The sequence below is a fragment of the Petromyzon marinus genome, unplaced genomic scaffold, assembly GCF_048934315.1.
Source record: "Petromyzon marinus isolate PM22_M1 ecotype Great Lakes invasive population unplaced genomic scaffold, UKy_Petmar_22M1.pri1.0 PM_G_Scaffold_24, whole genome shotgun sequence".
NCBI lineage: Eukaryota > Metazoa > Chordata > Hyperoartia > Petromyzontiformes > Petromyzontidae > Petromyzon > Petromyzon marinus.
Window position 1 is genome coordinate 2,172,225 of NW_027422806.1, and position 15,501 is coordinate 2,187,725.

The 15,501-nt window shown below is 48.8% G+C and overlaps 1 protein-coding gene across 1 annotated transcript; it reads left to right on the plus strand.

Annotated features, from left to right (window-relative positions):
* The first annotated feature begins 9,442 nt into the window (after positions 1–9,442).
* Positions 9,443–15,236, plus strand: LOC142913284 (uncharacterized). Its single transcript, XM_076060825.1, has one exon. It carries the CDS (start codon positions 9,664–9,666, stop codon positions 11,506–11,508), a length of 1,845 nt encoding a protein of 614 aa, XP_075916940.1. The 5' UTR covers positions 9,443–9,663; the 3' UTR covers positions 11,509–15,236.
* The last annotated feature ends 265 nt before the right edge of the window (positions 15,237–15,501 follow it).

The following is a 15,501-nucleotide window of genomic DNA, read 5'->3' on the forward strand; positions in this document are numbered from 1 at the left end:
TGCTGGATTCCCACACATTCCCCAATCCATCATGGATTTTTGTCTCCGTAACGCGTTTCCCTGGCACTTTTACTGTACTCTCACGCAATTTTGCGACACAATTGATCGCGTTTCCATTTACCAAACAAGCATGTTTCTCCTCCCGATCCTGTTGGTTATCATTTCCTGTTAGATCACGCTTCATGGTTAATTTTCTTTGTTCAATAGGTGGGTTCACCACGGGAGCGACTCTCGCGTTCCCCACCACATCAAAGCGTGTGCATGGCGCATTTAGTTTTCCACAATCATGGTTCCCCTCCTGGTTCTGTTTGTAACCTCCAACCTGCTTGATTTTTTCAAAGGGCTGTGATTTTTTTTTCAGATCAGCGGATACCTCTTTCCCTGTCATTTTCCTCTCAACCAGTGTGAGCGATTTATCACGTGCCCATGTCACCCTCTTTGTTACAGCCAAGATTCCGTGCCTCGATTCGATTCCATGTTTTTGCGTGTGCTGGATTCCCACACATTCCCCAATCCATCATGGATTTTTGTCTCCGTAACGCGTTTCCCTGGCACTTTTACTGTACTCTCACGCAATTTTGCGACACAATTGATCGCGTTTCCATTTACCAAACAAGCATGTTTCTCCTCCCGATCCTGTTGGTTATCATTTCCTGTTAGATCACGCTTCATGGTTAATTTTCTTTGTTCAATAGGTGGGTTCACCACGGGAGCGACTCTCGCGTTCCCCACCACATCAAAGCGTGTGCATGGCGCATTTAGTTTTCCACAATCATGGTTCCCCTCCTGGTTCTCTTTGTAACCTCCAACCTGCTTGATTTTTTCAAAGGGCTGTGATTTTTTTTTCAGATCAGCGGATACCTCTTTCCCTGTCATTTTCTTCTCAACCAGTGTGAGCGATTTATCACGTGCCCATGTCACCCTCTTTGTTACAGCCAAGCCATGTGTGCCCCTTGTGTATCGTGGAATGGGGAATCGGCATGATTCTGCTCTTGGCCTATACACGCCGTGATTCTCACGATTATGTGTATTCGTGTGTCGTGGCCGCCCATTCTCTATGTGCCACTGTCGACCGTAATTGTTATCTCGCCATCTGTGTGGGTAATTTTGGCCGGCTGTGTGCCGCTGCATTGGGTGAAGATATGGTCCTGCTCTTTGCTTCCACCAGTGGCGATTGTCGCAAATACGCTTCTCTGCACGCTGCGAACGCTCCTGGCCTGTGTGCCGTGGAATTGGGAACTGGTCTGACTTTGCTCGTGGTCTCCACGCGTTGCGATTGTCGCAAATACGCGTCCCTGCACGCTGCGATCGCTCCCGGTCTGCGTGCCATTGTCTCGTGCAATTGTTATCTGACCACCCGTGTATGTAATTATGTTGGTAATCCGTGGGTGCTTTTTGTTTTCTGCACTGTGGGCCTGCGTGCATCAAATGCCTCACATGTTTTTTCTTTTCCTCTGATAGGCTGGTTACCTTGCCCCATTCTCTGTGTGCTGTGGAATCATTGTTTTTAGCCCGGTACTGCCAAGCCATGTGTGCCCGATCCACTATGTGGTCCAAGGAGTCTGTCTCTGGACTCAAGACCATTCCCACAATTTCTGTAATCTCTGGACTCAAAGATCCAAAAAACATAATTTTGAACCTTTTGTCACCTTCGTGATACTGATCCACATCGCCCGCATAGTACGCTCTTTTAAATCGCATGAGGTAATCCCGAGGATCCTCGTCTGCGCACTGGATCATAGATTTTGCAGCGTTAAATCCTTCAGACAGTGTTAGATATTCTCCAAACTTCCGAATCACTGCCAGGCTCAGCTTTTTAAAATCGTTCCGAACCTCGTATGGTAGCGACTTTACCCATGATATGGACTGTCCATGCAAGCTGCGTTTCAGCAAACTCGCTTTTTCATCCGTTTTCCTCAGACCCCTGATCATTGCTTCTGCTTCTACCGTTGCGATGTGAGTGTGAATGTCCCTGTTCTTATTGTGTGGATCAAAATAGGGAATTCTGACGAGAGCTTTGTCCATCAATTTCAGAGTGTTACTACTGAACGAGTATTCGGAAAGTTGATCATTGTCATCCGAGTCAGATTCGGATGAGTCGTTAACATCACGGTGGCGTTGCTTAACATGATTTTTGTAGTGTATTTTGCGCCTGTAACGTGGGTCAACCTTGCTCGGTGACTCATGTTTGTCCCATGGCTCATACTTATGTGGTTTTTGTGGGGTGTTTGATTTATATTTGTCTGGTGCGTCGTGCCTGTCGCGATGTTTGTGTCGGCCGTCTGTGCGTGGTGTGCGTTTTCCTGGAGAGTTGCCTCGGAGCTTCGGCTCCGCCCTTTCTCGCGTTATTAGTACATAATCTCCTGGTGATTTAGTTTTAATATTCTGTCTCACTCTGACTTCGGGGTTATCAGTCCCACCTGTTTCTTTTCCGAAATTTTCCTCATCCCATAATCTCTGTTTGTCTGTCTGTGCGAGAGGGTCTGAGTTCAGCGTAGCTATTCCTGATGTTTTTACATCGTGTTCGCTTTTCTCCCATTTTATCCAGTTCTTAAGCAGTGTCCCAATGTCATCAATACAGCTCCGCTTCCATGTGTCTCCCTGATTTGTTTGCTCTGTAGCAGATCGGCCTGACGTTTTTGGTACAAGTTCCCAATATCCCGCAATCCACTCAAAAATTACTCTTAATACGAGCATCTCTGGAATTTCACTTCAGAGTGCATATCAAAACAGTTGTATCCAGAATGCATCAGTTCGACTCATGTGACTCTGGTATTCCCTTCAGAGCACGTATAAAAACACTTGTATCACAGGATGTGGTCAGTTTGACTCGAGCAAATAATCTTACTTCAACTGTCTTTGTTATACCCTGCTACTCTGGAATTTCCTTCAGAGTGCGTTTTTTGTTTGTTTTACACCCGTTACAGTCACAGGGCAATGTAGATTATAATACCTTGGTTAATACAACAGTGATTTGTTCCTTATTTCAAGCATAAACTGTCTGCGAGATATCCCGGACGACGCGCCCAATATGTTGTATATATAGGTGTTATGAAAATTGATGAAAATAATGAAAATTAAATGAAATTTGAGATTTGCATAATTTATCCGAAATTATGTTAATCAGTGTAATTATGCGCATAAATTATGCTGATTCGAGAGATAATCGTATTAATTTATGCGAGTGGGCGTGGTTATGATAATGCAGGTCCTTATGGATTATCAGGTCGAGCCTCGGTGACGAGGATTGTGTTATGAATTGGAATAACGCAATTAATCGTATGCAGTGACGCAGGCATTGTGAGCGTGAATGAGAGAGAGACGATTCGACTCTGCTCTTCAATTCCGTATTATCTATAAGGATACGATTACTCTCGATTGAACATTACGGATTATGTGTGTTATGGATCATGTGGTGATAGTGTGCTTATGATAGGTCCCCAGGATTCAGATCTCATACGCAGAACAATATTATGCAGAATTTCAGGAAGAATCACACACCAACCTTCTGCTTTAATCAATTTTATTTCTAGCTAACTTTAATTTTTGGATAATATGAAAAACTCAATCTCGGGATTTTGGAATTTCAACACAGCGTTAACATGATACCATCACGATTGCGTTGTTTCACCTCGATAGCGGCACCTGTGGTTAATTCCCGACGCGTAACGCAATCGATCGGTTGTTGAGAGAGAGATTAAAAACATGCGAACTATTCTATCAAACCTTAACTTTATAATATGCAAACTCGTATGCTTGAATTGTTACACAACACGGCACTTGGTTTTTGATTCGTATCCAATCCTTAATACATTCTGATATGCGAAGTTATTATGCTTGAAATCGTCAGCACAGTACCACGTTGATGTTCGTTCATTGATTCATCAACGATTATGCAATTAAAGCGTTCGACTAAAATACTTCGAATTGCCTTATCAACACCACTCGTTGGCCACAATGCTTCGTTACTTGAATTGTCACACAAAACAGCATTCGGTCATTGATCATGCGCGGCCCTTAATGCAATTATTGTCACGTTGTTAACAATAGGATGACTGATTATTATGCAACGCTACTCGTTGACAGGGCACTCCAACCAGTATTATTCTTGGAGGCACAAATATGCGTTTGAATTCGTTATTTCATTCGTGGATACCGGCAAGATTATGCAGAAAGACAAATATTAACGAACGACTCAAGTATTCCTAATCAACTTCTCAACGCGACTCAATGGGTGGCGATGTTTCCTTTTGAGATCCTTATCTCGGGCCAATCTTTTAATTGATTGTGGCCAGACCCCTGACAGGGAACCGGTTGAACCCGCTCTTCAACCGCGCGAGCGGCGCTCCGTGGTGAGGTGCCAAGAATGAATCCTTGTTAATGGGTCAGTTGGTAATTTATGCGGTTAGAAGTACAGCCCCAGCACAACATTACAGAGAAAATTATGAACACTCTTAAAAACGATAGATTATTCACTCGGTCGTTGCGATGTTTCCACAATCACGGATGGTTCAATGGCTTGAGGTTTTTAGGCTTTGTTAATGACCCGTGTGTGTGTGTTGAATGGTGTGAGTGGTGAAAGAGTAGGCCAATGTTCGGAATCGATTCTTTGCGTCAAGCAGACGTCTGGTTTGTGTGTAGTGGGGGGCAGTGTATCATACGTATCAGTTGATTCTTCTTTCAGTAGTTGGTTCGGACTCGACGGACGTTGGTGAACGAGTAGATGCGTTGTTGTAGCTGAGATGACCGTCTGGTAGACGGCGTTAGAAGCACGCCCGCAGCGGCGTGCTGGTGCTCCGTCGTCGGCGGTTGTAGATTGCAGGCTCACGATTCGCTCGTGGTGGCGCTGGTGCTGGTGCTGATGGCACGCTGGTGGCGCGCGCTCCCTCTCCTTGAAGATGCGCGAACGCGCCCGTGCTGGTTCGCTGATAGCAGTTTCTCTCCACTGCTGGCTGAGCTGCTGCACGCTCTTGCTTGGCGTTGCTGGCCGCGCTCTTTCTCCTTGAAGATGCGCGAACGCGCCCGTGCTGGTTCGCTGACAGCAGTTTCTCTCCACTGCTGGCTGAGCTGTTGCACGCTCTTGCTTGGCGTTGCTGGCCGCGCTCTTTCTCCTTGAAGATGCGCGAAAGCGCCCGTGCTGGTTCGCTGACAGCAGTTTCCTCCACTGCTGGATGAGCTACGCCGGCGCGCGCTCTTTCCGCTGCTGTAGTATCTGACGCTGCGCTCGCGAGCGACAGGTCAAGTTTTCTTCTGCTGAGTTGAGTTGAGATGAGTCTTCTTCTGTTGAGCTGAGTTGAGATGAGTCTTCTTCTGTTGAGCTGCCCCCGAGGGCTGATGAGTTGGCCCCGAGGGCTGATGAGTTGATTTCAATGCTGAAACGGCTCCTTTTTATGCCAAAAATCTCTCTCCTTCTCGATAACCTTTGATGTGACTCGGTATTCTTGCTCCAAGCTTTGTTTTAACAGTAAAAGTATTAAAGGTGAAAATCATTTGATAGCGAATTAATCATTGGATAATAATTCACTGATGTGTCTGGTGGCCTGGTCTTGATTGGAGTGAGCGCGAGGACCGCTAACTTTAGCTTGTTCTTGTTATTGCATTTTAAATTTGAACTGTTGTTTTAAAAAAAAATAGTTTAACCCGTGGGCGTCCTCATTTCTGGCTTGCGGAGGGCTTCCCTCTGCGTGACCTCCCTTAGGGCACATCAAACTCTTGTTCATCTGGAGATCTTCGCAGATAGCTGCTAACATCCTCGCCTTTATTATTTCTTTATTTACTAATGGCCTGTTTATGACCGACATATGGTTTTTCGTGTTTCTGGCTTACGGGTTTGATTCATTAAAAAAATATATATATTGTTTGTCACGAAAGAAAGGAAAAAGAAATCTAGGTGTATGCATCCGTAAATATTCTTATGGATATTAATTGTGGAAAAAGGGCCGTATACAACAGCAGTGTGTGTGGGAAGGCATTTCCATTTTCATCTAATCTTCAAAGACACCAGAGAACACACACGGGAGAGAAACCCTTCAAGTGCAGTGTGTGTGGGGAGGCATTTTCACAATCATATAATCTTAAAAAACACCAGAGAACACACACAGGAGAGAAACCCTTCAAGTGCAATTTGTGCGGGATGGCGTTTGCACAGTCCCCACATCTTCATGTACACCAGAGAACACACACGGGAGAGAAACCCTTCGAGTGCACTGTGTGTGGGAAGGCATTTTCATGGTCATCTGCTCTTAAAATACACCAGAGAACACACACTGGAGAGAAACCCTTCAAGTGCATTGTGTGTGGGAAGGCGTTTGCACGTTCATCAGTTGTTCAGACCCACCAGAGAACACACACGGGAGTGAAACCCTTCAGGTGCACCTTGTGCGGGAAGGCGTTTGCACGTTCATCAGTTGTTCAGACCCACCAGAGAACACACACAGGAGAGAAACCCTTCAAGTGCACTGTGTGTGGGAAGGCATTTTCATGGTCATCTGCTCTTAAAATACACCAGAGAACACACACTGGAGAGAAACCCTTCAAGTGCATTGTGTGTGGGAAGGCGTTTGCACGTTCATCAGTTGTTCAGACCCACCAGAGAACACACACGGGAGTGAAACCCTTCAGGTGCACCTTGTGCGGGAAGGCGTTTGCACGTTCATCAGTTGTTCAGACCCACCAGAGAACACACACAGGAGAGAAACCCTTCAAGTGCACTGTGTGTGGGAAGGCATTTTCACAGTCATCTGGTGTTAAAAAACACCAGAGAACACACACAGGAGAGAAACCCTTCAGGTGCACTGTGTGCGGGATGGCGTTTGCACAGTCACCACATCTTAAAGTACACCAGAGAACACACACAGGAGAGAAACCCTTCAGGTGCATTCTGTGCAGGATGGCGTTTGTACATGTGTCACATCTTAAAGTACACGAGAGAACACACACGGGAGAGAAACCCTTCAGGTGCACTCTGTGCGGGAAGGCGTTTGCAGATTCATCAAATCGTCAAAGACACCAGAGAACACACACGGGAGAGAAACCCTTCAAGTGCAGTGTGTGTGGAAAGGCATTTTCACTGTCATCTGTTCTTAAAGTACACCAGAGGACACACACAGGAGAGAAACCCTTCAGGTGCATTCTGTGCAGGATGGCGTTTGTACATGTGTCACATCTTAAAGTACACGAGAGAACACACACGGGAGAGAAACCCTTCAGGTGCACTCTGTGCGGGAAGGCGTTTGCAGATTCATCAAATCGTCAAAGACACCAGAGAACACACACGGGAGAGAAACTCTTCAAGTGCAGTGTGTGTGGAAAGGCATTTTCACTGTCATCTGTTCTTAAAGTACACCAGAGGACACACACAGGAGAGAAACCATTCAGGTGCATTCTGTGCAGGATCGCGTTTGTACATGTGTCACATCTTAAAGTACACGAGAGAACACACACGGGAGAGAAACCCTTCAGGTGCACTCTGTGCGGGAAGGCGTTTGCAGATTCATCAAATCGTCAAAGACACCAGAGAACACACACGGGAGAGAAACCTTTCAAGTGCAGTGTGTGTGGAAAGGCATTTTCACTGTCATCTGTTCTTAAAGTACACCAGAGGACACACACAGGAGAGACACCCTTCAGGTGCACTCTGCAGGAAGGCATTTGCAGATTCATAAAATCTTCAAGTACACCAGAGAACACAGAAGCATCAGAAGATCCACAAGGAGTGGAGTCTGAAATCCGCTTGTGAAAGTCAAAGTGCCGCAATGAGCCCATCCCTCATGAAACACGAACCGGAGGAAAATCCCAGCTTTGACACTTAAAGGTATCGAGGTGAAATCTGAAGAGGTGATGGTGAAGAGCGAAGAAGTGAAGGTAAAATGTGAAGATGATTCAACTCCAAAATGGGACCTTCACATCGATGGAGGCAACGTGAAGCAGGAGGAGAATTCTGAGTGAGGCAGAGCGAGGCAACTCCCAGCAGTTTGTGGAGGTGTGGGTGGACTTCCTAGACAATACAAAGTCAAGTGGAGACCCGGTAGATATGGGTCTCTATCAGTAGTCGATGGGTCTCTATCAGTAGTCTATGGGTCTCTATCAGTAGTCTATGGGTCTCTATGAGTAGTCTATGGGTCTCTATCAGTAGTCTATGGGTCTCTATGCAGTGATTCTATGGGTCTCTATCAGTAGTATATGGGTCTCTATCAGTAGTCTATGGGTCTCTGTGCAGTGACTCTATGGGTCTCTATGAGTAGTCTATGGGTCTCTATGAGTACTCTAAGGGTCTCTATGAGTAGTCTATGGGTCTCTATGAGCAGTCTATGGGTCTCTATGAGTAGTCTATGGGTCTCTATCAATGTTCCGTTTGGAATTGATAAAAGCTACCATACTGCCTCTACTTGACTACTGTGACATCGTGTATAAATCAGCCCCAAGTACTGTACTGAAGAAGCTTGATTCCATCTATCACTCGGCCTTAAGATTTGCATTGAACTGCCCATATAGGACTCACCACTGTGATCTCTACATTGGGTCAAACTTAACATCTCTTAATGTTCGACGGCTTGTGCACCAGATCTTATTTATTCACGATGTACTTACAAAAAATTCCGCAAACTACCTACTGGATCTCCTCTGTTTCAAAGAACAAATTTGACCTCAGGTCTTCGCTCATTTACCAGCTTCACATTCCCTATTGCCGTACAAAAACTGGAGGAAGAGCTTTTGCTATTGATGCCCCCAGGGTCTGGAATGCTATTGCCAATAAACTGCAACTTAAATCACTACCTATGAGATCTTCACTCAAAACTGCTCCAGAGGAGTTGTACAACCCTAGCTGCCACTGCTATTCAGTGGCCTAAATTATGGCCCTAGATTTTGGTGTTATAATTTATTTACGTAGTTTATTGTTAAAAATTCGGTCACAGTCCCTATGATCACTGTTACATTGCATTTATGGCTTTTATTTTGGTGATTTCGAAAAGTTTTTTTTTGTTTTGGCCATGTTTTGTTTATTGTAGTACGGAGTTAGACTGATGGCCTTAATCTTAGTTGTCTTGTGGTTGTTGTTGTTGTTGTTTGACTTGCATCCCACTGGGATTTTTGCACACAGCGTTGGTGTACGGTGCTATTGCTGCTTGAATATTTTGATATTTTTTTCCTGTATTTTCTGTTTGCACAGTCACAAAATCACTTTAAGATGTTTTCTTGTTCATGTTTTTTGTTTGTTGCGGTTGCACCCGATTCAAGAGCCGAATGGCTCACAGGGCTATACCAAATAAATGAACTATGAACTCTGTCTCAGAACTGATTTTGCACTGTACGTCCACCCACGTGGCCCCGCCTCCTCGCGTGCGGATCGTGAATCGAGGTCAAAATCGACCGACGGCTAGCAAAAGAAAGCGATTTGAACGTGGAGGAATCGATTTCGCTCAATACCGAATAGATCCACGGATCGATCCTACGCCATCACCGAGAACCAAATCTGAATGGAGGGAGAAGCCAAACAGCTCCCAGCGAGGCGCGAAGTCGCCACCTCCTCTGCCTCCTCTACCTCCTCTACCTCCACCTCGTCCCCCTCCTCCACCTCCTCAGTTGCCTCGCGACATCAACGACCCCGCAGCAGCGGAATCAGCAACAACGGCGTCAACGCCCGCCACTGAGGCCTACACCGCCATGCAGCCTGCGGCCTCTGCCCATGCCGCGTCGCATTCTGCGGGTGGGATTCAGGCGAGGGTCGGCTGCTGCGGCGGCGAGGAGGAGGAGGAGGATGAAGCGATGCAGCTGCTGATCATCGTAACCTCCGATCTAATCTCCGGCTACGTGGCTCACCTGACAGAACAGGCGGAGCAGCGGCGGCAGCTCCACAAGCAGCAGCACCAGCAGCCCGTGCAGCAGGGACAGCAGCAGCACCAGCAGCAGGGACTGCAGCACCAGCAGCCTGTGCAGCAGGGACTGCAGCAGCAGCACCAGCAGCCTGTGCAGCAGGGACTGCAGCAGCACCACCAGCAGCAGCTTCAGCAGTTGCAGGAGCAGCTCCCGAAGGTGCAGCGACAACTCCAGCTGGCGCAGCAGCAACAGCAGCAGCGGGCGGAGAATCTTCGGCAGCAGCAGCTCCAGCATGTGCAGGAGGTGCAGGAGCAGCTTGAGCAGGTGCAGCAGCAACAGCAGCTCGTGCGGCGGCTCCAGCAGGAGCGGCAGCAGCTCCAGGGGGTGCAGGAGCAGCAGCTCCAGGAGGTGCAGGAGCAGTATCGGCTCCAGGACTTACAGCTAATGCATCGGTTCAAGCAGCTGCAGCTGACGCAGCACGAGCAGTTTGAGCAGCTGCGGCAGTTCAAGAACTGGCAGGAACTGTGGCGGCAGGTGCAGCAACTGCGGCGGCAGGCGCAGGAGGTGCAGTCGGAGCTCCAGGCTTCCCAGCGGCTCGTCCGGCAGCGTGTGGAGCAGCTGCAGGAGGTGCTCGACACCCAAGGGGACATCTTGCTCGCTCAGCTTGAAGCCTCCATCCCGGACTTGGCGAGCCGCACGGAGGAGCTGGCGAGGGAGGCGGAGCCGCTCCGGCTGGTCGTGACCATGGCCTGGAAGGTTCTCGCCGGCGGGCCCATGAACTGGGAAGGCGTCCTGTCCATGGTGGTGTTTTGCGCGCTGCTCGTGAAGAGCTTGAGGGCCTCCGGTCATCTGGGCGACTTGGAGAAGTCGTGGCCCTTGACGGACGCGGTGGCCGCTGTGCTGTTGATCACACGCAAGCCGTGGCTCATGGAGCAGGGAGGCTGGGTGAGGGGTTACACACCGCCAACACCAACACCACTACCGTCGCCACCACTAACACCGCCAACACCACTACCGTCGCCACCACCAATACCACTACCGTTGCCACCACTAACACCGCCAACACCACTACCGTCGCCACCGCCACCACCAACACCACTACCGTCGCCACCAATAACACCACTACCGTCACCACCGCAAACACCACTACCGTCGCCACCACTAACACCACCAACACCACTACCGTCGCCACCACTAACACCACTACCGTCGCCACCACTAACACCACTACCATCGCCATCACTAACCACTAACACCACTACCGTCGCCACCGCCAACACCAACACCACTACCGTCGCCACCACCAACACCACTAACACCACTACCGTCACCACCGCCACCACCAACACCACTACCGTCGCCACCACTAACACCACTACCGTCGCCACCACCAACACCACTAACACCACTACCGTCACCACCGCCACCACCAACACCACTACCGTCGCCACCACTAACACCACTACCGTCACCACCGCCAACACCACTACCGTCGCCATTGCCACCACCAACACCACTACCGTCGCCACCACTAACACCACCAACACCACTACCGTCGCCACCGCCACCACCAACACCACTACCGTCGCCACCACTAACACCACTAACGTCGCCACCACCACCAACACCGCCAACACCACCACCGCCAACACCACCACCGCCAACACCACCAATAACATGTTTGAGAAATAGGGAGCCATCCCTTGAATGCACCCGGGCATCAATCAGCCTCCCATTGTATCTGTACCAGATGAAAAGGCTTCACAAACTACGTGGTCAAAATAGATGTTAAATAATGTGGGAGCCAGAGGACATTCCTGTCGCACCCCAAGGTGTACAGGGAATGGCTGCGACTCCCGGCCACGTAGTTTTACCCAGGCCTGCTCACCATCATGACGGTCCTTCATGATCGTGAGCAGCAGGTCAGGGACTCCGAAAGCACGAAGAACAACCCAGAGCCCAGGCCTACTGATGGTATCATAGGCCTTGACCAGGTAAATAAAGCAGAGATGTGTAGGTCTTGTTGGAATTCCCTACACCTCTGCTGTAGCAGACGGACAGATCACATGGCATCTGTGCAGGACCGCTCTTTCCTGAAACCGCATTGGGGCTCCGCAAGCCTCTCCTCAGCATGCCTGGCAAGGCGATGTTAAATAATCCTTGCCAGGACCTTTACCAGCACACTAAGGAGTGAGATGCCCCTGTAGTTGTTACAGTCTGTGCGGTCCCCCTTTTTAAAGAGGGAGACCACCAGGGCATCCTTCCAATCCTTCGGAACCCGTCCAGTGGTCCAGACTGTTGTTATGATGTCATGTAGGGCAGTTTCAAGTTTTCAAGTTTCATTCATTAGGTGTAGCCCTGTGAGCCATGCGGCTCTTGAGTCGGGTGCGACCGCAACAAAGTATGAACAGAGAAACAACAGAAACATCCTGGATAAACCAGCAAATCTTACAGAAAAAAACACCGTATTACAACGCTGTGTGCAAAAATCCCAGTGTGATGCAAGACAATAACAACCAGAAGACAAGTTAGATTCAAGTTATCAGGCCAACTCTGCACTTCCGCAAGAAACATGGCTTAACCATCTGTTTTAGAAATCACCAAAATAAAGCTATAAAATACATAGTGGTCCGCACACCATACGATTGAACCCGAGTTCAACTCCCAGCCACGGCTAACATCACAGTGAGGAGCTATATCTGAACTAGTCCCTGGCTTCCACCATATAAACTAAATTAAAAATATATATTTCACCAGGTAAGGCCCAGAGCTATATAGCTCTTTTTTATAAACGATCTGGCTATCACAAATGATAGCTTAACGAAGTGGCTCATCATGGGGAAATTTATAGCAGCCAAATACTCTATAAACGCACGTTGATTCTAAATGTGGAGAGGGAAAAACCGGAGGCCCCGGAGAAAAATCCATGCGACCACGATGAGAGAGAAATTAAAACTCCAAATATACACGTGTAAGGGTCGGGATCTAACCCACGACCTCCTATATACCAGGCGAGGTAGTTAACATCTCGCCACCTCGAAGTATGGTCATACAACCATCCTGACCAACATGGCACAGACGCATCCATCTGTCTAGCAGTGGATTGACAAATGTCCACGATTTAATTATTTGAAAACTGCTGAACTGTACTGTCTGCTACAGATCACACAGCATTCAGTTGCCTTGGAGGTGGGTGGGCGGCTGCACAGCATGGCATCTCAATGCCTGTGTTATCCACCAACTCTGCTTGCTTGTTAATGGATTATACATGCATCGGCGCCATTAAACGTCGTCAACAAAGGACAGCTGGGCAAAAAATTAAGTTAAAGATTTTTTTAATCAAGGTGTTTCTTTCTTCATATGCACTGCTTATCACGGTTGCTGATGCAGCACGCCAGTAAAGATTTATGCGGCACTTTGTCAATCCGCCGCTGGATGAAGGATTCCCCAACAGTATTGGTCATGGGAATTGTTGGACCATGCTTTCCCACCAGCCCTTTCGTGAAAATACTGCTGAATAATGGTCTGATTACACCATGTTGGGTCATTTAGGTTGTTTGACCATACTTCACCATGCTGATCAGTGTGGGTTGTGAAGTAGTGTGGACCTAGGACCGGTTCAGATATTATTCGCCGCTGAGAGTCATCGAAATTGCGTGTAATTCCAGGTGTTCGCTTGTTTATCAAGGACAACCTCAATGAGTATCATGACTCTTTCAGGAGGCCCCTGCCATACTTCAGCCATAGGGGTCTTCTACGAGTGCTATTACAATCTGCGGGTCATTTTTTTTTATTTGGCAAATCGGGACCGTGACAGCAGCACACAATGGCGTGATCTTGCGACAGACGTTGTGAGGTCTTTAACATCCGACTGTCAAGTGGAAGGCGCGTATGTTTACGGTTAATGCAACGGCAGCCGTGAGCAGGGTGAGTGCCGGATTTGAACGGTGAATTTCTGCAACAAGCGGCGAACGTGGTAAAGCTGGCGTGCGCCACCAAAATGATTCAGCCGCGGGGATAAATGGCCACTGCTTGTGTTGATGGTTTGGGGGGGGGGGGGGTAGCTATCCCCGTTGAGAAACTGAATGAGTAAATAATTGTCCTCTGTCATTTGAGCTACCTCTGTCGTCTACTCCGTGTCCAATGCTAATAGGCGTCTCTCTCTCTCTTACTCCGGATCATCAAAGCAATGCTGCAGTTGCCACCTAGCGGTTGAATCCCCGTACTGCCATTTCTAATAACATGACGTAAACCAACTACGTAGATGCATAAATAAATAAAGGATCGCCATTCAAATTTATAAAAGACAATAACCTATCACAGCAGCAACATGAGCGCGGGACGGGCAACGAACGGTTTCAGCAACGCCAAAAGACGTGTACTGTGTGGACAAAACTTTTCAACAAACGCCACCCTCGCTCAGCATTTCGCTTGGGAGATCATCTCTGCCCGCTGCCTTTCCTGGTCTTAGGCTCTGGATCGCCTTAAGTACTTCCTCAACAGATGGTACCTCAGCCAGCCACTCACAGGGGGTGACTTCTTCGACACCTTTGAGGCACCGCAGCCTCAGCAGGGTCATCCCCACTTTGTGCCACGATGTTTTCCAGGCTGAGGGATTTCCCCTCCTCCAGGACCTCACAGAAATGCTCAGCAAATCTGCAAACCCGTTCCTGGGGGTCGGAGATTGGATCACCGTTCTTTCCCCTAATCGTAGTAATAAGTGTGGTGCTGCAGGTTACTTCTTTATGGAATTAAAGAGCGATTTGTGATCATGGGCCATTGAGGCAGACTCCATCTCCTTAGCAACCCGCGACAACCGACCGTCCTTACAGCGCCTCACGGCTCTCCGAACCTCCGAGCGAAGGCTGCGGTAAGCCTCATTCTCTGACGTGGGATGCTGCAGACGATGAGAGTCAGCCTGTCGCTTTTTTCTCAGCCAGCCTGAACACCTACTTTGTGAGCCAGGGTCTATGGGGATAGGTCTGGACCGCGTACCCAAAGCAGCCAATTGCAGCTGCATGAGCCACAGTCCTCGCCCATTTCCCCTCGACATCAGGAGGAGCGGGGGATGAACCAGCCCGAAGGTTCTGGAAAGGGGCGTGGCCAGAGGTGGAGCTTGGAAAGGGGCGTGTCCAGAGGTGGAGCTTGGCCACGCCCGGCATATATAAGGGAGACCGAAACCAGAGGTTCGGGGCTGTTAGCGGGTCTTGGGTCCTGGCTGCGTCTCTGCTCGTCGTGATCCCTTCGTCTCCGACCACGTGGCTGTTCTGCAACACCCTCTCTGTTGCCGCCGCCGCTACGCTAGTCGGACAGCTGGCGCAGCGTATGCCGGAGATGGGCTGTGTGTTAGGATCGTCTATGTGCAGCTGTGTTACGAAGTGTGTCGCCCCGTGTGCTCTTAATAAATAAGAAGCCTTCTACTCGACGTGTCTCGGAAGTCGCTCAGTGCACACGCTTTGTCTTTGAGAACTGGTCGGCCTACACCAGATACAGCAGTAGAAGCAGTCTTCTCTATGGCCTAGACTCCTACCCAGTGTCTCACTCCCCAGTGTCTCACTACCCAGTGTCTCACTACCCAGTGTCTCACCACCCAGTGCCTCACTACCCAGTGTCTCACTACCCAGTGTCTCACTCCCCAGTGTCTCACCACCCAGTGTCTCACTAGCAGTGTCTCACTACCCAGTG